This window comes from Dromaius novaehollandiae, chromosome 3 (assembly GCF_036370855.1).
Source record: "Dromaius novaehollandiae isolate bDroNov1 chromosome 3, bDroNov1.hap1, whole genome shotgun sequence".
Lineage (NCBI taxonomy): Eukaryota > Metazoa > Chordata > Aves > Casuariiformes > Dromaiidae > Dromaius > Dromaius novaehollandiae.
The window spans coordinates 87,927,934-87,951,655 of record NC_088100.1 but is presented as its reverse complement, the minus strand read 5'-3'; the positions used below and the strand labels follow the sequence as shown (position 1 = coordinate 87,951,655).

General features: G+C 35.6%; 1 protein-coding gene across 12 annotated transcripts in view; it reads left to right on the top strand.

The window, feature by feature from the left end:
* The window catches only part of AKT3 (AKT serine/threonine kinase 3), a 159,624-nt gene that overhangs the window by 106,025 nt on the left and 29,877 nt on the right, over positions 1-23,722 (top strand). For 11 of the 12 annotated variants that reach the window (XR_010388483.1, XM_064509402.1, XM_064509397.1 and 8 more), the window contains 4 exons: positions 1,948-2,013; positions 3,653-3,721; positions 11,818-11,940; positions 14,095-14,223. Coding sequence is in view for 11 of the 12 variants with exons in the window: in XM_064509402.1 (XP_064365472.1) it covers positions 1,948-2,013; positions 3,653-3,721; positions 11,818-11,940; positions 14,095-14,223 (387 nt within the window). In the remaining variant the exon portion in view is untranslated. The remainder of the gene's footprint in view (positions 1-1,947; positions 2,014-3,652; positions 3,722-11,817; positions 11,941-14,094; positions 14,224-23,722) is intronic. The other variant, XM_064509409.1, reaches the window with a different exon arrangement.

The window sequence follows — 23,722 nt, the reverse complement described above, 5'->3', positions numbered from 1 at the left end:
TTTTAAGTTTTCCATAGCATGGTTGTTTATTGATTAAAAAAAAATGATGAAGGAATAAAAAATAGACTATACGTGGGTCTTCACAAATGAAGTGCTCATAATTTTCCCTTGTAGCCATCAAGTACCAGTTTTCCACTCCTCCCAAAACTGAAAACAAAAGTTAACTTTAGCCTGAACAGTTGGCTTAGCTGGCTCGCCCAGTCAGTGTGCAACTGTGTGCCATGGGGATTTATAAATAACATTTAACTCTGAAGAACAGTGTTAACAATCATGTCACAGATAGAATAGATCTGCAGTACCAGCTCAGCTTATAGTGTGATACAATACTCACTAGAGAAAGTCCTGTCTGTAATAGTAAGTACAATACGAGGCAGAAAAGTGGTGTATTAGCAACTGTATATAGAAGATTGTATAGCATCTGCCGAGTTCAGACTAAATCTATTGATCCTAAATTTTCATGACAGACCAGAATTTCACTTGTCAGAAGACTACTACCAGTATTACAAACTTCGGGACAATGCCAGAAAAACTGGCCATTGCCAGCTTTTTATGCCCTGTATCTGGTGAACCACTGAGGTTATAAACAAAAGCCTTGTATCTGTGAAAATGATCAGATTTTAACTGCACTCCTGGTAAAAAGTAGTGGATCTAAATTCTGCATGTGAATTTAAGTGTTGCTTTTTCTACTTAATTCTGATCTAAACTTAGTAATTCATATGGAGAAATGATAGGATCCCTGTTTTACTGATGAGGATAACAGCAGTTTATGTAGGCTGAAGATTTACTCAAACGATAACTGCTAAAGAATGAGATTTCCAAGAACAGTCAATATTGTCTCATTTTGTCTTCATGAAAAGGAATAAAGTCAGTAGCGGGTCAATGTTTTGTTTCTTTTTGAAAACCTAAAAAACAAGAAGTGCCCTACAGTAAAACTAGTGAAAAAGTGTAATCAATTCACAGTAGGCTAGTCTTCAATTCAGTATAGTGGTTAGCAGTGGCCAAAGGGACGGTGACAGGGTGCCCTGCGCCCCGGCTCCCGAGGGAGAGGGAAGCTGCCAGGAAACCCGCGCGGGTGCGACACCTGCTTTGACAGCCAGTGGGTCTGAGAAGGACTGAACGAGTTTCTTTCCCTTTGGCCTGGGACTCGCTGTGGTCCCCATCACGTCGATTCAACCACAGGAGAGGATGGCTATCTCTCGCCAAATTGCCTCACCTCTAATATTTAGTTGAAAATGGGAAAGGGGATTCTGCAGACTGGCTCCCTGGATGCGGTCTGCATCCCCAAGAAGGAGTGTAGGTCCTGTTTGAGAAGCACTACTCTGGTGGGCTTTTTTTTTTAGGAGAGTGCAGAAAGTTGAGGAGTGATTTTTGTATGGCCACTCTTTTATTTTGACTAAATCGTTTTGGAAACGAAAAAAGCCTCTGGCATTACTTAATACTAGACTATGTTAGGCTATGTGATGTAGTTGCCCATCGGTTACTGTCTCTGCATTTCTTGCAAATTGATTCTCTCTCTCTGTATATATATATGTATATTATTTAGATGCTCCATATCAGAACTCCAAGGTTCTGATGATTATATTTTTAAACTACCAGTTTGTAATTATTTTTTCCTGTGTATATCCTTCCTGTGTTGGATATAATTGTTAAAGATTCTTTTTTAAAGGAAATTAAATGCAATATGTTAAATTGTATTTGGCAAAATACAATTAATTACTTTAAAACCTCTTTTTCAAAGCATACGAATACTTGAGCCTTTTGTTCCTTTTCATATTTTGCTAAAGTGAACAGGTTGATTCATTTTACAAATCTGTAGTGCCCCATGCTCTTTTTTTGAAGTATTGAATCATATAACTAATAATAGTCATAATGTAATCATCATCATAACTAATTAAATACAATTTATGTCTTAATTCAGACCTACTTCTTGTACTCTTTATTTCTTAGGATGAAGTGGCTCATACTCTTACAGAAAGCAGAGTGTTGAAAAACACCAGACACCCTTTTTTAACGGTAAGTATTAGGGATTAATTTGAAGTACATTGTAACAGTTTTCAACATGATAGATATTCCATTTTGACCATATTTTACAAACAAATGTTGAAGTCTTTCTCATCATGATCTGTAAGCAAGCAATACATATCCTTTGTTTATGAAACCTTTTGTTAGAATATGTATTCAAGGGTACATTTCAGAAATAAAGTATCCAATTATTTTGTAAAGCTTAAGTGCACTGAAAACAAATCAGTTTAACTGTGGAATGTAACTATTGTGCAATTATTTTGTGACTTTTGTATATGAGCACTGTTTTTTAATAAGTTATGTATTTCACATAGTTGTCAAGGAAGTTCTTTTTACAAATAAAATTTAAAACAAGAATTAAATAACAAAATAACTATTAGTTCAGCTTAAGGAATGCATGGATATACAAAACTCATACACTACTACTGCAATATCTGTATCTTTATAGAGATATTTTATAGGAAGCAAAATATTGAAAAGATAATAAGAATTTTGATAATCATGGCAAATTATGTTTAATTTTAAAACCAAGTTCCTTCTGTAGAAGGAATTCTCATTCCTCTCCTTCAAGACTGCATTAGAAAATATTTTCATTTATTTCAAAAAATAATTAACATGTCATTTTAAGATAGGGAAAAATGATATTTTTCTGTATTAAAAAACAAGGTATAATATTAAAACTTTTCTTCATATATAAAGTTATAAATGAACTCTTTAGAAAGCAGGGGACATACAATGCATTGACATTGTTGTTTGGCCAAGATCTTCTTGGAAATTCAGTCAAAAAAAATGACATTTCCAAAAGTTCTGAAGTATTAGAATATAGAGGTAAGCAAGAATGTGCAGAATTCTAATCAGGTCATGTAACAATGCCACTGCAGCTACATCTTTATATCTTTCTGATTTTGTTTAGAAAATATTTCAAAGACGTACAGTATTTAAGTCATGTGTCTCCTTATGATTTTGTTAAGTGTAGTTCTACTGTATTTCATCTCTTGAGGCCAAATCTGCACCAGTAGGTTTTAATTAGTATCATTTTTTCCAAGCACAGTCAGATAAACCTTGATACATTAAAAATTTTAATTAGGGTAATAGCATCTATTATAATTTTAAAATTATACATCAATAAACATATTCATTTGCCACTTACTGCTTTCAACATTGCATAGTACTTTAAAATAGAGAGTGCTTGCTTTGGAAGTGAAAGCAGGCCAGAGGTAAAGATCACTTTTAAGATTTTACTGGAGAGAAAGAAAGAAGGTGGTGTGGTAATCTCTCTCTACATGGGCATTGTGGATGTGGACATCATAAAATATTAAAATAATGAGTGAGGATATCTGGTACGTATGGCAGTAAGGGAAAAATGCAGTACAGAATTGTGTATTTTAAGAGCAATTTAGTGTTTTGTTATAATAAACGTGCTATTTTCATATTGAACACTTTGCAGAGATGAGCACGATGTGGAGATTACTCAAACTTCAGTTAGAGTAATTAAAAGAGTTATGAGAACTTTCAGGAAGTCAGAATTGTCTGTTTAACAGGATAAAATTAAGTTTGTTACAGTTTAGCTGCAAGAAATCAGGCTGATACATGATAATAATAGATTTGGTTTTGCTGTTTTCTTTGCAAGTCCTTGAAATATTCCTTCCAGACAAAGGATCGTTTGTGTTTTGTGATGGAGTATGTTAATGGAGGAGAGGTAAGTTAAAAAAAAACATTCTGCATTTGTAGTGGTAATGTTGTTACTGGGTAACACTTAATTAGATATTCTTTTTCTTGTGTTTTTTTTTGCTGTCTATTATCTTTTAAGGTTTTTTTTTTTAAGTTTTTGTTTGATTCGTTATTACAAAAAGAAATATACATCGACATGTTTTATAACTATGCCATCAAAAGTACGTTCCAGTTTTTGAAAAATGAAACCATTGTATTTTGACAGATAATTTCATGATAGAGAAGTATTTTCAGAGTTAAAAGAAGTTTTCTGATTGTTTTTTCTTCAAGCATATCGTAGCATACTCTTGTACAAAGTTGTTATAATCTAGTGCAAACAGAAATAATATTTACTAATCTTGCTTTTGTCCCAATGTGAAATATATCTGTTCTATTCTTTGCTATAGCCACTGTAAATATGTAGGAGGAAAGAGTAGAGCGTTGGTACTTTTCATTACTTCTGTCCCCTTCACTTGCTCTGCACTCTGGAAATTTAAACTGAAGTGCCAAACTTATTATGGTGTCTTACTTTGAGTTAAGCATTTGCTGTCCTTAACTGTTTACTGAAAAATGGAATATGAAAAAGTATGCTAGTCAAGCTGAAATAAAAAAATTACAGTCTAAGAAGAAGGCCTTTACCTACCTTTTGAGTGGTGTTTGCCATCCAGACTGTATCTCATTACAGCGTGAACTGGGGGGAATTCCTTATTTTGTGTACCATATGCTGCATAATGACATGAAAGGACTGAGTGTTTGCCCTAGCTTTTTTATGATTCTCCATTCAGGAATTGTTGCAGCATGGTGTCATGTTTTGCATTATCCTTTTTGCTGCCTTTTCCTACAACAAAGCTTTCGTCAACTATAATCCAAATGCCTGAGAGCCCCGAGAGTGCCTGTCTTACGTTCATCATTGGCACCTTTCCGGGCCCACTTTGAGGCCCATTTACGTTCTAACTCATCTCCGGCTACCAAATGTGGGATAGGGTTTTCATATGGGAGGGTGTCTTGTTTAACTCAATTTGTATGAACCATGTCTGGACATGACAGGCAGCGAATCATTTTGGCTAGATGAACTAGATACCAAATCTCCCTCAATGGCAGTGGGATAACAGCCTTCCATTGAACACTCAGCTGAGTTATATGGGATTAAATTTATCTCACTGATATTAAGCCAATGATACTTACAGTGAATTTTAAAGGTAATTCCTTGTAGACTAGTTCATTCTGCATAGCTTCCTCTTTATTGTTTTGTATAATACTTGATTGTTGCATTTCAGTAAAATTAGGGGTTGCATTTTCAAAGTATGTTTTTAGCATCAGCCTGTCATTTAGATGCCCGTCTCTCTGAAATATCTTTCTGCCCTACCAGAATGCAGAACAGAGCCCACCAGGAATGTTTTCAACTCCTTTCTTACTATTGAGGATATTCTCGTGTTGGGTTTTGATCAGGCCTAGATCTTGTATTTCTCTGTGTTGGGTGGTGCTTCTTTGTGGCAACTGCTGCAAATATCTTGCATTGTGGGTTTCTTGTTGGCAGCTTGCTTTTGTCCATTGGCCTTGGAATGATTTCAGTATATTTCATCAAGAGTGGGTTGCTAAGAAATTCAAAGGACTTCATATTTGTTAAAAACAGACTTGTTAATTCAGAAAACTATTCACAATAAGACGCACTAAATTTAGCCAGCACTTCATCCGTGTGTAAGCATACCTCCTGATACTGCACGCAGACTATTCCCTTTTTCTGTTTCCCTCTGCTGCTCTCTAAGTTGCAAGGAGGTTTTGTTTCCTTGCAATAGTTTCTCATTGTTGAAGGTGTTGAAAACTCTTTTAATTCTATTGTTATAGTAAGAAATTGATTGTAGCAGTATCATATTACTTCTGATATTGGTTCTTCAAAGCTGTACTATCTTCAGTTGTGCTTCTGTTTAAAATTCCTTTAGACTGAAGATTTCTTGTTAGTTAAGCAGTTGTGCCTGAGTCAGTTGCTTGGAAACTTTCATGGATTTTGTATCGTCCAGGACTGCAGTACCCAGTCTTCCAAACGAAGGAGTTCTTTTTGAAATTTCTGTTAGTATTCTTGACTCTAACCCAGATGAAAGCAAAGAAACTCCACAGTTTAGCCTTCCGCCCTACTGCAGTAATAAAAGCTGTAATCAGTACTAGGAGTCTTCAGTTCCTCTTCCTGTGGTTATGCAAAGAAAAAGAACAATAAAAGAGAAGGTCACTGAACTGCATTCTGAAGGAGAAGAAATCATGTTAAAATGGTACTGAATGAGTAACAATAAAACATCTAGATCCCTGTTTAATTTAATATCGCACCAGAATAGTAGCACTTTACCTTACCCTTCCCTTGCCTATGTAACTTCATATTGCTTAGGCTCAGCTAGTAAGTGAGCATGTTATAATGAAGTGTAACTGCTTCTGTTTTGCTGATCTATGTGTGTGCTTTTTTACTGTGTACAAAATATTTACTTACCCAGTTTTATTTTGACTTCCTTTTAAAAAAGTATTTTCTGTAGCTAAATATATAAAAGCAAAGCATTAGAGGTTTTTTTTTTCTTTTTTTCCAAGCAAATCATTCAGGCACAGAAATATGGAGTGTATTTTTTTTTATATTGACAACTTTTACAGTTACTTTTCTTCTGTCTTCAGTCTTGAAATCTTTGTTGTGGGCTGAAAGCTTACTTTTTCTTTTTTTGGTGTTGCTGTTGGACTCTGGATGAAATATTTAGCAATGTCTATTGATCTCTAATATTTAAGAATATTGAAAAATCAGATACTATAAACTATGTTGCAAGATAGAGCTAGGAGGGTACTTGCAGCATTGTGTTTACTTCTCCATAGCTTTGTGATCCTGAAGAAGCTACATTAAAGTAGCATCAAGACACTGAACTTTGATTTTAGTTTAAAAAAATCCCATTCATCTGGCTTAGTTGAGATGACCTAATTCTGTTTTCAAGACTTTGAAATGGCGTATTTTATCAATGTGCGGTAAACAAGTACCTGCAATTTTACGTGATAAACTCTATGTTCTTTCTTTTCCTTCAAAATGTAGAATGTTCATGTAAATATTTTCAAATAACAAAACTATCAGTACTTATGGACAAGCACAGGCTACTTAAAAAAAAAAAAAAAAAAAAAAAAAAAAACCAAAAACAAATCCTTCATTTACCTTCATCTTTTGCTGTCCCTGTCCTGCTAACAATTTGAGAAAAAGTATAAGGCTGTATTGATGCTTTTCCTGCAAGTATTGATTTGTCTATTTTTCCTTTTATAGTCCATATAATTTTGATTACTATGTGAATACAGCAAGCTAATAGTATATTACAATGTTCCCCAAAATCCTAGGCTACACAAAATGGTATGAACTATTGTATAAAAATGGTATGATAAGAATGGCTCTTTGTTAGAGAATACTTTGGGAGTATATGTTTTCCATTTTTAATTTCCAGTATTTTGCAATAAAGGTTTAAAAGCTTCAAGAATGGAATTTATTACATACATTACTCTGCAGAATACACTGATTAAGTTGATTAATAAGTTGATTAATTTCTGCGTTTTGCACTTTCAGGATAATTCCAAATTCTATACTCTGTTACAAGACTTAATTGGTAATTATCTGCATAATAAAATTAGACTCTAAAATTTATTCAGATGGTTTCTCCACACCATAATTCTGAATTTCCCTTCTACTTGGCTTTTTTTTTCCACAGCTCTTATTTCTATTCATTAGACAGGAAAGAACCAAATGGTTTGTTGTAATTGAACAAGTGCTATTAGTGTCTAGAAGAAAATACAGAGGATTTACAAGATATCTAATGAAAAATAACTGAATATTGTTATAAACGTCATCATTTTATTTGTATTGTGTCCTGTTTTCTTTTCCTGAACTCTACATAAGAGAGAGTATATTCCTTCTCCTAAAATTCTTACAGCCCCAAATAAGGTGCCTATATTTCTTTGGGTAAGAATTTGCCTAGAAGAGGCATAAAGTCTGAAAAGTAATCAAATAATTAAAAGTTTCAAGGCTGCTACTGCAAGTGACACTGAGGTCACTTTGTTACTGCAAAAGGATCAAACCAATAGTCAAATATAAAGTGTGTTTAACTGCAGAGCTGAGCAAGCCTGTTGGGCAATAGCGGGAGTCAGTCATGCAAGCATCAACACACTAACTGTTCTCACTAACATCTGTAGAAGCTTAACATATTGATGCGTATAGGGTTGGATCTTTTACATGTTTGGCAGTGTGTATGCTTGGCTCTGCAGTTGAATGTACTCTCATATTTGACTTGTGGTTTTATTTGTTAATATTTTTCCATTAAAACTTTTTATTAGAAAAATATCATGGCAATGTTGTTGTACAGTTTTTAAATGAAGACATACCAGCAAATTTACAGCTACAGTCCTCACCATAACTATAGCACTGTCATATGCTTATTTATATGTATTTGGATGTTACAGTTAATGTATACCATTAAAAAAATAATGCACACAATGTGCCAAATCTATTTCTATTGCTATTCCAATGAATTTATCTCATATTTAATAACTGTAAATCAATGAATAATGCAAATATATGAAGCTTTTCTCCTAACTTTCCATCGGATTTCTTCTTTTCATTCCCTGATTTAATAAATCAAATCTTGTTGCTGCAGTTTTAAAAGCAGCCTGGTGGCATAATCATTCCAAAACAACAATCCAACTAAATAATTAGCTGATGAAGATTTCTCTGTGGAATTGGAAAGAAATCCAAGATATCTAATAAATGTCATTCTGTACATTTTTAGAGAAAAAGTTGGTGTAGTTTCATGGAGTTAAGTTTTTCTATTACGATTTTTAAGTTTACTTTAGAATCTTTAGCATGTATCCGAGTGTATGAATTTTAACATACATTTATATCTAAATATATTTTTCATTCAAAACTAGCATATATGGTTTGATAATAACTCTGCTAGGTGCTGTAGTAGTATGAACAATGTTTATAACAAATGACTGTAATGTTAAACTTGCAATGTTTTGCTTAGTCACAAAATAGTCCATATTTGCTCTCTGACCTGTTGCCTGCTCTACTTCTCAGGTGAGTAAGGCCTCAGGTCCCTACTGTTTCACACATGGTTAGTCACAAATATAGATTGGGAAGGAGGACGCCACAACCTGTGTATGTCTAAAACTTTTTCCGGGGCTCTGATTCACGAATAGAGATGTCTGCCTTGGACATCTTTAGTGGTCCATAGCCATGCTGATGCCGGCCCATCAGGTGCATATGGAGCAGAGGCTTGACCACAACAGTCTACAGCTGGTTTTGCTTTCTATGTGCTGCACCAAGCTGCAGTCTGTGGGGGCTGAGTAGCTGCTGTGGGAACAGCAGAGCAATTCCAGCAGCCCGAGTGGATAAAGAGCTCCGGGAGAATAACTCACCTCTTTGCTCAGGAGAGCCATCATTGACCCTCGTTCACTTAAACTCTCTCTTGTTTGATAATTCGTTCTTTCTGAGCCACGATAATGTCAAAAAGGTGCTTATTATTTTTGCATCTGGTCATATGTGAGGGAAATGCTTAAGGATTGATTCAGCTATGTGTGTCTGCTTTCTGAGTCACCGATGAAGGGCATTTGGACCTGCTGGTATCAAGCAGGCACACTAGTTGCTCGTAATCTTCCTTGGGCTTATGAATCTGTGTCAGATATGACATTAAAATAAATTGACTTGGAGTCTCCTTGGCAAACAAAGAACTATTGCTAGTTGTTTCTAACTGGTCATTGTACTCTGAAGTTAGTGTTTTGAATGAATACTGGTAATATTTTGTTAGAAATATTAACAAAAAACGGCTTTGTCTACTGCAGTTATCCACTGTCAGGTTCAAATCGGGATTCTTTTTACACAAAGTAATATATCTGTTGCTGACAAGTATCCTGAGGTTTCAGATTTTTCCAGGGTTTTGCTGCTCAGCTACTGGATTAGCCTCCTTTGCATATAGAAAATTGTAATAGTTGTTTTGCACAGATATGAATGTAGGGCAAACTAAACTTTATGTCATAACTTTATGGAATACATTTGTTATGTGTACACCTAAAAAGGTGATCGAAAGCTGCTCTTTATTTTGAATTATTTTGAGTCTATCAAAAATCTCTGAAAAAGGGTGACAGCTCTTTTTCTTGTAAAAGAGATCACAAAACAGGCATAAGTGCATAAATTACACAAAAGCATTTAGCTTTTTTGGATGAACGTCTAATTATTTAACAGTATTTATTGTCTATTTAAATAAATATTTTGTGGGAGAGGTGTGGAAAAACTGAAAATATTAGAAATATATTTACTCTTTCCCCGATTTTGTAATATATGAGACAAAAACAGACTGTTAGTTGTTTAGATGGTATGTGTCTTTAATTTATGCTGGCAATTAAGCCGTGGGACAGTCAGTACAGACTGCAGTTTACTACAGGTAGGTGTGATGACACAATCAGGGATTGGTCCTTAAGGAGGGAAACAAGCAGCAGAAGCAATTGAAATACCTACAAAATCCTGATACTTTGTCATGCAGGAATTCCAGTGTTATACAGGGGCTCTGAGCATTCAAGAAGAGGCTGAACAAGCAAAGCAGATGCAGTGAATATAAATGAAGCATTCTCTCTAAATTGAATGTACGTTAAACTACAGTTTCTCAGTTTACCATGAAGTCTCTGTTTATACAAATATAGGCAGTCAGAAGGCTTGGTTTATTTAGGCTCAAAAGAAAGTAATAAATATTTTTTTGAGGTATGGCTGTCAGGGAAGAAGTTGACTTTAAATGTTCGTAGGACTGTGTAATTACCTTTTCAAAAATTCACACAATGAAAATAACTGCAGTAATTCTTAAGCTGCCCTGTGCCATGTTAGCAGTGTAAATTTCCAATAAATGTAAAGTGGTAATAACAGACCAAACACATTATTGTTTCTTTCTTTTATACATAGCCTGTGATTTTGGATTTCTCAACTACTTGATATTTTTAGGAATGAAATTGAAAAATATACATTGTTGCTGTGGATTTCCTTGTCTGTATGTAATTTATAAATGAACCTATTTTCTGTATTTCTGTTTTGTTGATCATTAGCTCTTGTACTAAAAAAAAAACCATCCTAACTTGAAGGAGTAATGAAGAAGGTCCAGTTTGTCTTATGTAGAATACAGAAATATACTTACTAATCTTTGTTTAAAGACTTCCCAAGCTTTCTTAACACAGAAAATGAAACTGTCCATTTCCAAGTAAATTTGCATTAAATAGCTAAATTCTAGTTTTCTGTGTTGTTCCAGGTCCTGAAAATGATGCTTTATCTGACAAGAAGCTGATAACATTACAGAACTTCAGCTTCACCTTATACATTTTCACTGCAGCTGAAGTTATTGGAAATACTTAATTACTAATCCTTTTCAGTTTAAGAAGTGTCTGCAAAGTACTGTGTTCATTATGAAGTTTTGAGAAGGAGACAAAAAAAACCCAAAGAAATGTATGCAGTGTAGCAAAGTAATATAATCTTAACAATGCAATATATAGAGATTCCTTTTTATAAGCCCTAAAAAGTTGTCTGTTTGCTTTTTCTAATGACTGGGATAGGTTAGCATTATGTAGGTGTTTTTGTAAAAATTCACCTGTTCCGTTGAAGTCTACCTAAGAGCTAGACATTTTTTCAATTCAAAGATAAATTACTAAATTACTGAAAAGCTTGAGACAGAACCAGTGCCTCAGTATTTTAATGATACTTCTCGGTGGCTTAAAATAAAAATGTGAGGAAGTGGTAGAAGGAGAAGTACAGAATGATGCTGCTGCATACTTTTTTTTTTCCTCTGGTAACTGAAGGTTAAATGAGTAGCAAGCAGAATGCCTTAAACAAGATTGGTATATTGATTAAAACGCTGATTTAACAGCTCGCTTTCTCCCTTTGGAAACCTGGAAAAGATAAGCCAGCTGCTGTCTAAGAGTGCTGAGTGTCCACTGAGAGTATACTATCTATCATCACAATATGGTGATGAGAGGTGTTTTATGTTTGTGTTAATTTCCCCCACTAAATCAGTAATTATTACAATCCTGTCCCTGCTGTTTACCCTGCAGCTGTTTTTCCATTTGTCGAGAGAGCGGGTGTTCTCAGAGGACCGCACACGCTTCTATGGTGCAGAAATTGTCTCTGCTTTGGACTATCTGCATTCTGGAAAGATTGTGTACCGTGATCTCAAGGTAAAAAAAAAAAAAAAAAAAAAAAAAGAAAGAAAGAAAAAAAGTAATCAAATTTTTGTTTTTGCAGAGACTATTGGGACAAACGCAAAGTAATTATAAAGTTACACTATGCAGAGTTAATGGGGAAAAAACTCCTGTGTTCAGTGTAAAGTTGTAGGTGATACTGGAGAAGCCACTTTGATACAGTAATCTATAGATAGATATGTTCCTTGACTTTAACTTGATTAGAAAAAGAAATGGCATACCCTAATGTTACCAGCTGAGGGAGATTTACAAACTTCTGATCCTTTTCTTCATTACTTACAACTTAAATCAGATTTCAACAAGAACCTCAAATATTTTTCTTTATGTCCCCAAATCATGGAAATTGGTAAGTGGCAAAATGTGACCGTATGCTGTTTATGTCACCCAAGTAGTATGTTCTTGTGTGATTTAAGAACATTTAAAATAGTTTAAAACACTACAAGTAGAATTTCAGCCTTAATTTGAAAATTATTTTGTCTTATGTATCTTAGGAAAGCCACATAATGCTAGAATGTAGTTGTTCATAGATTTGCCTGTGCATAGAGTGGGAAGAAAAGAAGAAAGAACATTTTTGTTTGATTGCATTTTTTTGCTTTGCTTTTTCGTAAGACGTGATACTTATTTCCTCTGTCACCTGAAGCTCCTTATGTACTATGCTGCAGGTACTCTGTGTGTGACCAAATTCCATGGAAAATGCCCGTTTTCAACTTAACTTATGTAGGAAGAGCCTCTAAATTCCATGAGGCAGCAGGGAAATAAAATTCTATTTTATTCCTATAAAAAGCCTTTAATTCTTTGAGAGATTATGTTTTTCTATTACACATATGCACTACTCCAGTTCATTTATGTACTTCCATTAGAGTAACTGAAGAGAAAGAGGCAGTTGCAGGCAAGTCTTGCTCAGGAAAGCAGACAAAACCCAAAATGCTGGTTTACCTGACTATAGCAGAATCTGTTGTAATGACATGGAATACTGTGACATCTTCGAAAAATATGAAATTGTCTGGTCAAGGAATGATAGGTCATGATATCAAGTTTAAATTCTAAATAATAAGGAAAGAGATATTTCACTTTATAAATCTTCCATTACACATGTCATCTACCTGCATCTTCTTTTATGAAGCTATTTCACTCAAAGGGAAATAAACACCTTTGAACTCTGTCCGGCTTTATGCAGGGTTAGGAAGATGACCCTATCATTGTTCTTTGTTGGCATTTTCAGTATATACCTTATAATAAGAAAACAACGCTTCATTGTTGAGAAAAGTTGTTCGGAAGTATGTTTTACTTGTTTTTAGTTGTATCTATATTAAAATTATTGCTAATAGCCTATCCAAAAAGCTTGTGGGAAAGTAATGTTAGCCACGTTTTTGAGATGGTGCTCAGTAAATATTGCAGTAGTTTTCATTCCTGTTCCTTAAATATTTCCTAACAGGCTATATTCTATTTTCACGTTTCAAAGCAAGGATTTTTTATTTAAAAAGCAAATGCAAAGCATCCATAAGTACACATACAAATGGTACTATTCAAGAGAAATATGAATTACAGTCTTTTGCAAGTGCATAAGGAGGAATTTACCTAACAATTTTTCTTCATCAGTAGCCTCTCTTCTCCCACTTTTGTTCTTGAAAAGGTTGTGGAAGATGCAAATATTTTAAGGATTTATTTTCAAAGAATGGTATTTTTGGAGGATACATATTAACCGTTTAATGATGGTACAGTAAGTAAAATGTATCTTCGTAAATGAAGATCATGTATCAGCAGAGTAAACCTATGAAGTCTTACTGAATGATAGTCATGATTGTAATCTTAAGTTGTATAATTATGTCTTGAGAATATTTAGAAAGTGATTTTGCTTGCTTTCTGTGGAAGATGCACAAAACATATTAAACTTCAAACTGAAAGGCCATGGTTTCATTGAGCTATGATTTACTATTATAACTTGTAAAATAGTATTAAATAATTGTTTAAGTGGTATAACAGTAGATGCTGCTAAGTGTTGTAAATTATAGACTATTTATGTTGCATTACGAGCAATAGCTTCATAGCTTTTTAAAAAAAATTTGATGTAATGCATCAGCCTTTCCTTTTAAGAAATACTAAGGGAACATTTTTTTCCCCAATACACAGTTAGAAAATCTAATGTTGGATAAAGATGGACACATAAAAATTACAGATTTTGGACTTTGCAAAGAAGGGATCACAGATGCAGCAACTATGAAAACGTTCTGTGGTACTCCAGAATACCTGGCACCTGAGGTATGATTTAGAATATATTCTTGCAATACAGCATAAAATGTTTATTTTTCATGTAATTGTAGACTATAGTGTTTGTGTGATGAAAACTGTTCATCATAATTCATCAAAGAACTGACTGATTAATTTTGCAACTAATACTATGCTATTTTTATTCAGAATTGTATAGACTACTAGTCTTTCTTTTTAGTGATAGTCTGTACCTATATTGATGCTGTGCTTCTTAGCCTTTAAAATGGCCTTTAACATACATTTTCCTTCTCATGTTTGCCGTCTTTCATTGAAGCTTTTATCTTCCAATAATTTCTTCAGAAATAATCTTCCAGCTCCCTTGTCACTTGGAACATATGAATCTATTTAACTGAGCTATATAGCTAGTGTTTATGCAGCGTTAATGGAGGGAAGGGTGAACAGGAAGGTACTGAGCTTGATTGGTTTTGTCCAAACTCCTAGATGCAGGAAGCTGACGTTTTAGGTGTTTCTGCTAAAAAACGGTGAATGTATCAACCTCAGACCTGGTTGAGGCATGCATCAAGAACTATCCGTTTCCCAGTACGTATGCCCAGGTTGCATCCCAGAATATGCCACCCTACCTTTATCACTGGCCAACACTCAGAGCGCTAAACATCATTCTTTTCAGAGACTGCCGAAAAGATGGACAAACGGACCTTGTTTTGATTCCCTTCACAGCTCTCATCTGGCTAAGATCTGCTGAGGAGACTCAAGTTACCCAAATGCTACAGTATCAGTGCTGTCAGCTCTCACACTGATGCCTACTGAAAAAAAGGTGTCAACATTTGGTTCTTGTCCTGTCTGACTTCAGTCAACTGTGCTGACTGGTGCTAGCAGATGTCGTTCTGCCTCTCCTCTTGGGTTGCCAAACGCAGCTCTAGTACTGAAATGAGAGAGAGCATTATTTCTTTACTTAATGCCAAGGATTCTGTATATCCTGAATAAGCCATTATGTCCATTGTTGTTTTTGTGCAAGGAACACTGACATAGTACGCATCTGATGCTGATATACTTTCTAGGCAACTTAAAGGGGTTGACAAGGTCCTTCAGTCCCACCATTTTTTTAAGAAGCATTCTTTTGCAGCAACTCAGCACCACCAGAAAGTCTCAATTCCATGTCTCTTTGAAGAAAAATGTGCCTTAGACTAAAGGAAGGAGACAGAGAAGCACTGATTCAGTCTGGCTCTTTGCCCTCTTCATTCTGGGAATAGTGAATCCTGGGTAGCAGCATCAAGCCCTGGACCCTATCTCAACAAGGTGTTTTAGACTGCCTTCGATACCTTATTCAGAACCTTACAATTAAGGGGTGTCAAGGAAACTGACTGATGCACATCACCTTCTGGATACTGTTGGCTGGTGCTCAAGAAGTTAGGATGATCAGGTTTGAGGATTCTGTTTCTAAATTTCTTAAAGCAAATTTATAGTCTCCTTAAGTTGCGTTCTAGGAGGAAATTGAAACTGTTCATAGTTTGTTATGAGTTTAAAATGGCACTTACAGTTAATGAAACTATTTTAGATCCTTTTGATACTTTTTTTTTCTCCTACTATAAAGAAAGAATCAGTATTCTTAGGAGACGCTACATTTCTCTTCATCCATCTGGTTCCATCTTCCTTAATTCTTTCAGCAACAAAACAAAATCTGAGCACTCATGCTCTCAGGCTACAGATTTGAAGTACCAAAGTAATTTTGTTTGGTAAAGTGTGTTTGTTCATTACAGCTGTTGGTAAGTCATCAGTTGCTCTAGTTTTGAAGATAAACTCGCTGATATCTGGTCTCCTTTGCAAAACTCCGTCCCATAGATTCCAAGGAAGACTTGGATACGGATTTTTGCTCTCCTGTTTAAAAATTTGTGATGTCTCCTTCCTGTTTAGTGCACGGATACTCAACATCTCTCTCCTTTAAGGATTCCAGAGCCATTCTTAACGTGCTCTGAGCCTTTCTCACAGCTGCTTAGAAGTTGTCGTTGCAACTGTTTTGCTTGGTACAGTAGCCACTTCTTCTGTGTTCCAGCCCCAGCAACTTGTTCCAGCAACTAGAACAGCACAAGGGATGGTACTGTTATCATTGGCATAGACTACAGTGGTCATTGCCAGTTCTCACCCCCTCGTTGTTTTCCCATCAGCAGTCCTGAAAACACTCTCAAAAAGCACAGATATCCTCTTCGGTTTCTTTTGTCTGCTTCTCCATATCTCACTTTTGGAAACGTTTGCTGTCATCCATCAAACTTGGCAATTGATCGTTCTGGGTTTTAGACACTTTCCACAAGTTATGTGATTCAGTTTGCCTTTCTGTTCTTTGGCAGTCCCATTCTCTCCTCCACCTCCCGTTATGAGTATTTTTGGAGATCCATCCTGTACAAATCTGTCTTGTAGGAGATTGATACCTCATTGGCTCTGGGAGCCATAGAACTCATTCCCTTGTACCTTAGAGATAAAGGTTTTAGGGCACACTCATTTTTAGCCAAAACTAGAAGGGATGACAGATATCAATATGGCATAGGAAGACTCAGTGCCTTTATCCACACGTTAGTATTTAAAAGGGTGAAGTTAGCAATATATGAACACAGCTACAAAAAAGAAAGCTTTCCCTTGGTACTCTCTGTTGCTGTAATAGTGTTTACCAATGCACTGCTGGATAGTTGCTAACCTGAGAGACAGTTGTATCTATTTTCATGCAGATCTTGAGAACTAATGTTATGGCTGAACTTCTATCCTGTTGCCGTGGTGAATTCCTGCTTGTTTACCCCAAGACAAATGGCAGCATATATTTACGTTCTGCTCAGCCATGATAAGTGTAATGTATATGCAGGTACTCTTCAGCCTTTCTTCAGAAGCCAGATACTCTCCAGTTCAGTGGAGAGGTCCATTCAGTAGCTGTCCTTTAATGATACTTTTGCATCCTCCTCTTTCGTTTAGGTCAGTTGTGATGGTTGCTTCCCTTCTGCAGGCCATTTGGTGCAGTATGCCATGTACAAGTTGGTTGGAGTTACACAGTATGCTATGGTAGCATACTGTGTAACACTCAGGGTAGTCCAAGGCACCTGTCTGTCAGCCAGGAAGCAACTGACCCAGGAACTGTTGCACTGTCAGAGATCTACACCTAGCTTGAGAGGTGCCTTAGCGTTTTCTTTTTAGGTGAAACCTCTATGCTTTTGCATTCCATGGTTTCTTAAGGGAATTGGGAAGGAGTTAGGGATTCAGTTCCAGACAAGAATTTGTACTTGGTTCTCTGAATGCTTGTTGGACCAGTGCTTTACTGCTTGCTATTGCATCTTTTTGTGAAAGCCAGATTACAATTGCTTCCAACAGAAGAATGGGAAGTAGCTAAGCCTGTGTAAGGTGGATTCCCTCCTGGCCTGACATTCTTTCAGGTGAAGGTGTCCCTGTGGATCCATACAGAATTCTTTCCCAAGGTGTTATTGGAACGACTCTTAATCTGAAAATAAGCTTACCTCTTGCTGTGTTTTCCCCACAAACCTTACGTTTTTGAGACCGACATGGTCCTTCCCATCCTGTTTTGAACAGGCTCTTTCTTTTTACATTGATAGGGCCTGATCTTTCATATAGGACCAGAGACTGACTGTGTTAATATCTGGCAGATCCAGAAGAATGTCCTTGTCCATGTAAAGATCAAATGAAGAGTCGACTACATAAAAAACCTTTTATGAGATTGCCAGGTTGGAGCCAACTTTAGTCATTGGAGCTCAAATTACTTTTCCGCACAGCCACTGATTTATTGTTCCTGACACCTACCTGGAAGTTTATGCAATACCTTCACTAAGTGCTGTGCCGATACAGAGGTGTCCAGGGCTTTAAACTAGGTGTTCCACATGTACATTCCTTTCCCGCTGTCCTGTCCAAATCTTTCACGATAATCCAACCCCAGTATTGTACAGTTCGAAGAAAACTAAGATGGCATTAGGTGTGCTCTGTCTCACATAGTCACATTCCAAGCATAAGAGGTAGTAGGGAATGAATGCATTCTCTGAAGAAGATATTTGCCATTGTCAAATAGTAGGGCTTATATACGTTTACAATATGAATGTACATTTCAGCCACCATTATTGAAAAATTCCAGCTGTAACTAGCTTTTTTTATTTGTGAAATTCTGTAGACTTTTGACAATAATTTGATTATCTGATAAATAATAGAATACCTTTATCCTCTGCAATACAATTAATGCAGACCTCTTTTTTATGTAGGTGTAGTGGTAATGCTTAACATTTCCTCCTGTTCTAAGATTTAGCAGTATTCCCCATTTGAAAGATATAAAATATTTAATAACTTTTCATTCCTTAGTAATTTTTCAGGAAGAAAAGACTTTGGCTTCTTAGGTGTCTCTTTCTGTTGTTGTCCTTCAAAGTATGCTATCACAGTAGAGATCACTGTGATGCCAGAGAATAAAGATAGATCAAATGTGAAAGAGATGAATTACAATCCCATTTAGGAAATGGAGATATACTCTTCTTGAATTTTTACAGAAAAACCAAAATATTTCTTTCGCAATTTTTGCAATGGCAAAGGCAGTATGGGACCTTGTGACTTTTCCATAGAGTGTCACTTGCTTAATAAAGAAAAGAAAGAATAAAATTGAGAAATTACTTGTGATAGTATATACCCTGTGGCACTTAAAAGCAGTGTGGATTTTGATAGTTTTCATTTGATCATCAAGGATCAAAGAATATTCATGAAATGAAGCCTCTTGTGCAGAGAAATCAAAGGTATTGTAGTTCTAATCATTTACAGGGGTAATTTGTTATATGAGATTACACTTTTCAGCAAGATGCTGTCTGCATTTCACTTCAAGTATGGATTAGCAAAGTATTTCCTTAGGACTAAGTGCACACTATTATCTATAATAAGGTAGTCACTGTGGTACTGATTTTTGGTGTCACACAGAAGATACAACATGAAATACCATGTATTCATTTTGTAGATCTTCATCTTTTTAACAACAGGACAAAAGATGCTTTGGCTATGAACTAGACTATAAGGGACTTCATGGATCATCAGTCAAATGACTCTTCATAGATGCAGGTGATCAAAGATACTTAGGTATATTTTAATAACAGGTGAGGTGGTAGGACCTGGCTAATTTTTATCAGCCTAAAAGTACAGAGTAGATAGATGAACACTTTCCTTCAAGAAAAGCTGTAGTCTTCTCTTTTTTAAAAAAAAGCGAGACCATTTCAATATAATTTGTCTAACTTGTTATCATTTAAAAATATATGGCAATAAATAAGACCAAAGTAGGTTCATACCCTTTGTCCATAGACATGAGAAGATCAGCATGTCTTATGATTTGCTTGAAAATGAGACCAGTGGAGATGATGGAAATCTTAAGATGTGGTACACTATGCTTGTTTGGTAAATGTTTTCTCTGTTACCTTTATAGAAATGGGAGGAAGATCATATGAAACCAATTATTTTCCTGAGTTTTACATCAGAGAGATAAAGGATAAAACTCTTTTGTCAAAAAGCAGCAGCTGTATTTCCCCAGATTTCACCTTATTTCTCACTTTCAGCTTTTAATTTGGAGGAGTAAAATGATGTATGGCTGACCCAAAATCTAGAACTTGCCATTGAAAGTGGCTGAAATTCAGCAAGGGGACATGGTGCCCTGTGTTGGAAGGCCCTGCCAAATCAGCGTAATTAATCTTAAGATTTTTTCATAGCAGGAAAAAAATTTTGCTATGTTTCTAGGGGAATGGAAGTTGAATTTTCCAGGAATGTTGTGGTGTATGCAGATTATAAGATGTTGTCATAGAGGCAGGAAAAGCATTTTGTCACTGGTGCAGTTATATATTTATTTAATTCTTTGTAACGCTTGTATTGGATCAGGATATTTGCCAGAGGCAGTTTGGTAACTTGTCTAGCTGAGAATAAGATGATCTACCACAGTTTACCAGATATGAGTCGGAACTAATTGATATAAGCAGAGGGAACCACAGGAATGCGGTGAGAGTACTGGTTAGTTGGTGTTTTAAGTTTTTGCAGTTATCATAGCAAAGGAGAGTCTTAAAGAGGGATTTTAATGCAGAGAGAAGTAGCAATATGAATGTTATCAAAGAGTTCCTTCAGGTGTAGGGAAAAGGATGAAGGTGCTTGTTTGCAAAGAGGTGGATGGAAATAGCCAACATCATGGACAAACTGAAGCAAGCATGGACACTATGATACCTATTGAGAGAGATTAGCTAAAGAGAGGGTTTAAGAAAGACCAGCTTGTTACGCAGCAGAGAACATGGTGTTCTCTACTGTATGGATACTATATCCAAGAGAATTTTTTTAGTGGAAGAGGGAAAAGAATTTGAATAAAATAAGGAGGAGGACAACAAGAGTAAAAGGAATTCAAAAAATGAATCAGATGGATTTATAGGCAGATTGACAGGCCAGAAAACAGGGCTTAGAGATGAAAAGCTTTTTCTTATGGTGGAAAAATGTAGTTGTGAGCAGGAAAGGGATTTGAGCTTGACTAAAGGAGACAATTATTTTATTTTGCAAATTTTCTCTTAATAGAAACAGAGTGCTTTTCAGAGAGAGATGTGAAAGAAGAAAGGCAGTAGAAATAGATGACCAACTTAAAATAAAGAGGAGCTGGAGAATCGTTTGGTTAGGAATATAGCAGAACTGAAGGACAGAATGAATTTTGTAGTGGCTCATCCAGTTTTCTTTTAAATTTCATTTGGATTGAAAGATATTTCAGGCACTTAAACAATGTGCTTTTTGAAATTCTGGGCAACTTTTTAGTGCTTTATAAATAATGGGCAAGTGCCCTTATTTTCCAGCTCTAGAACTACTGGATACAAAGGTGAATGGAGAAAAGAGGAATTTGTGGAAAACAGGACAAATTAAGGGAAAGTAGCTGTTGAGATGTTAGATGGCATTTGCGTTCACAGGGCTTTAAAAGCAGCATGAACTTTCAGAGTTGGAACTCTAGAGATACTGTTAGCAGAAACGGTGCAAAGGAAACTTTTGCTCTGTCTTCCATCATGCTCTAGAGAGCAAATTCTCAATCCTATTTAGTTACCACTGGCAGTCATTAATAAAGCCTGATCGTTGGTGGCTTTGGGGGTTTATTTGGGGGAAAGGGTAGTTTCTGTTGTTATTGGCCTTCTTTTTATTTTTGGTGAGGTATTCACTTGTGTTTATTCTTTTTTTTTTTTTTTGAAGGACTAATGAGAACTCCCCCAAATTGTCTATGGTAGTATAAATATATTTGTATTATGGCTCATAACAGTTTTGCTACAGGTCTGAGAGGCCTGTAGTGGTGCTCTAACAAGACAAAAAGAATTTCATATATGAATTTCTCTTAGAGGGAGGTTAATATATTTTTGGAGAGTGGGAGGTAATTTGTTTCTCTAGCTTCATACCTCTTTTGTTCTTTTTACAGACTTTATTAGCTTTATTAAGAAGTGCATAGTATGCAGAAATGGTATGCTGAAGCATGACAGAGTTCTGGAAGCTGACACTTCCGCCATCCAACATTTGTACCTCGATGGCAATTTCCAATTATTTTGCACGTGGAAGCAGTATTAGCTGTATTATTAAGGGATTGCATTGTGTTTCTATGCATTTCTACTCTTGTCTTAGTTTCTTTGCTCCTCCTGGTTTTCCATGAGATTTCATACATCGCTGTAATTATGGGAGTCCTTTATTCCTTGTCCTTCGGCGGCTTAGCAAAGACGCAGGTTGTGACCATCCAGGTGTAGGCTCTTTATAGCGTCTTATCCTGCCTCTGGCAACATGGTGCAGATCGATTCTGTCAAGATGAGTGTGTGAACTCCTGTGGATGGATTTCTGGGTTTTGTTCCTCTCATTGAATATAATCTTTTTAGTGCTGAGCTAATTACGTAGTCTCAGTTTTACTGTTGAGTTAGAGTACCTGATCAACTTTCCAACTGTAAAACAGTTTGAAAATCAAATGTAGCTCACATGCAAGACCCAACAAAATTAGAAGTGTTAAGTACGTTTTGGCAGTTCACTTTTATTATGCCCAGTCCTCAAATGTACCAGCAGACAATCATCTGAATGTTAGTTATTTTTCACATGCTTATGTGATCACACAAAAAGTACATGCTAAAAAGAAGCAGATGGTGACAGATGGGGAAGGTTGAATAAGGTGGTTTTGGAAACCTAGAAAAATGCACTTCTGTAATAGTGTAAAAATAAAAATCTTTGATCGCCAAGTTAGAATGAACAAAATAGACTGGCAACTCCCCCCCCACAACTTTACTGTTAAAAAGAAATGGAACCTACTAGCGTTCAATGTATATTTGTGAATGTATATTCAATAGAATTCTTTTGTCCAAATACAGAATATTAATTTTTATCAGGCAGAGACTTTAAAAGGTGGAAGTTGTATTTTTTTATTCCTTTTAAAAAGATGCATTCAAATCAGTTGTTTTCCATGCTTGAAGAATGCTGCCAGAGGGTCTTTCTTTAATATCTAATATTGGTATTGTTGTAGATTGTGAGAGTATTTTACTTCCAGTGTCACAAAAAGATTTTACCCCTCCTCTTACAATGTTAAATAAATATGTATATGTTAATGTTTTTCCTGGGAAACATGTATAACATAGAGCTAATCTGTAACAGGCACAATTACCTCTTTTGTCGTACAGGCAAATGTAAAGCTGAGTAAGTATACAGGGTGTAACCATCAAAAAATGGGATCAGTTTTTATATGTAAACCATTACGTACAAGGACCTACCCTAGTACAAGGAATTAGGATTTGCTTATTCCCTTGCATTTGTTTAACAGGGTCTTAAAATAAGTATCTGTTGAGTTATAAACAAAACAAGGATTCTTTTAATAAAATTTCAGTGGATGAGATATATTTTACTTCATAAATTAAAAACTAATCTGTTGAATATTTAATTGGGAAGTATCCTAGGAAAATTGATGCCATAATTATTTTTTCTTTTGATAATCAAGTAGGTATCACCTATCATGTTTGTCTTAACACATAGTATGAGACATAACTCTTTCATGGTGGCACAGAACATTTTGCTTTTGTAAGTTTTTTTTTCTGTAAAACCAAAAAAACCTCAACTTCTAACAGCTTGTACTCATTTCCCTTAAAGTAAGTTTAGTTTGTTCAGTATCAAAACAGTGTTGTTGTGTTGATATATTCTGCTTAACTAATTTTCTTTTGGTTTCAAAGGGATAGTTTTAGTGTGTTTACTCTCTGTTTACCTATCTGTTTCATGTATAATCTGCTTCCTAGTAGAGGCACAACAGAATTTATCTTACCTGTGGAAATATGGCTTAATGTTGGCATGTGCTCTTGAACAGCTGTCTATTGTAGATCTGGCTATATTTTATTTCTGGGGAAAGGTGGGGGGAGGAAGAGTGTCTATGCCTGAAAATATTTTCCCTTCTGATTTATGGGGATTTCACAATTTTCTCTTTACACCAGAATTCCAAGTACCAAATTATTTTTTATTTGAAAGGAAATGGAAATGCAAAGAGTTGTATTATCTTGAAATG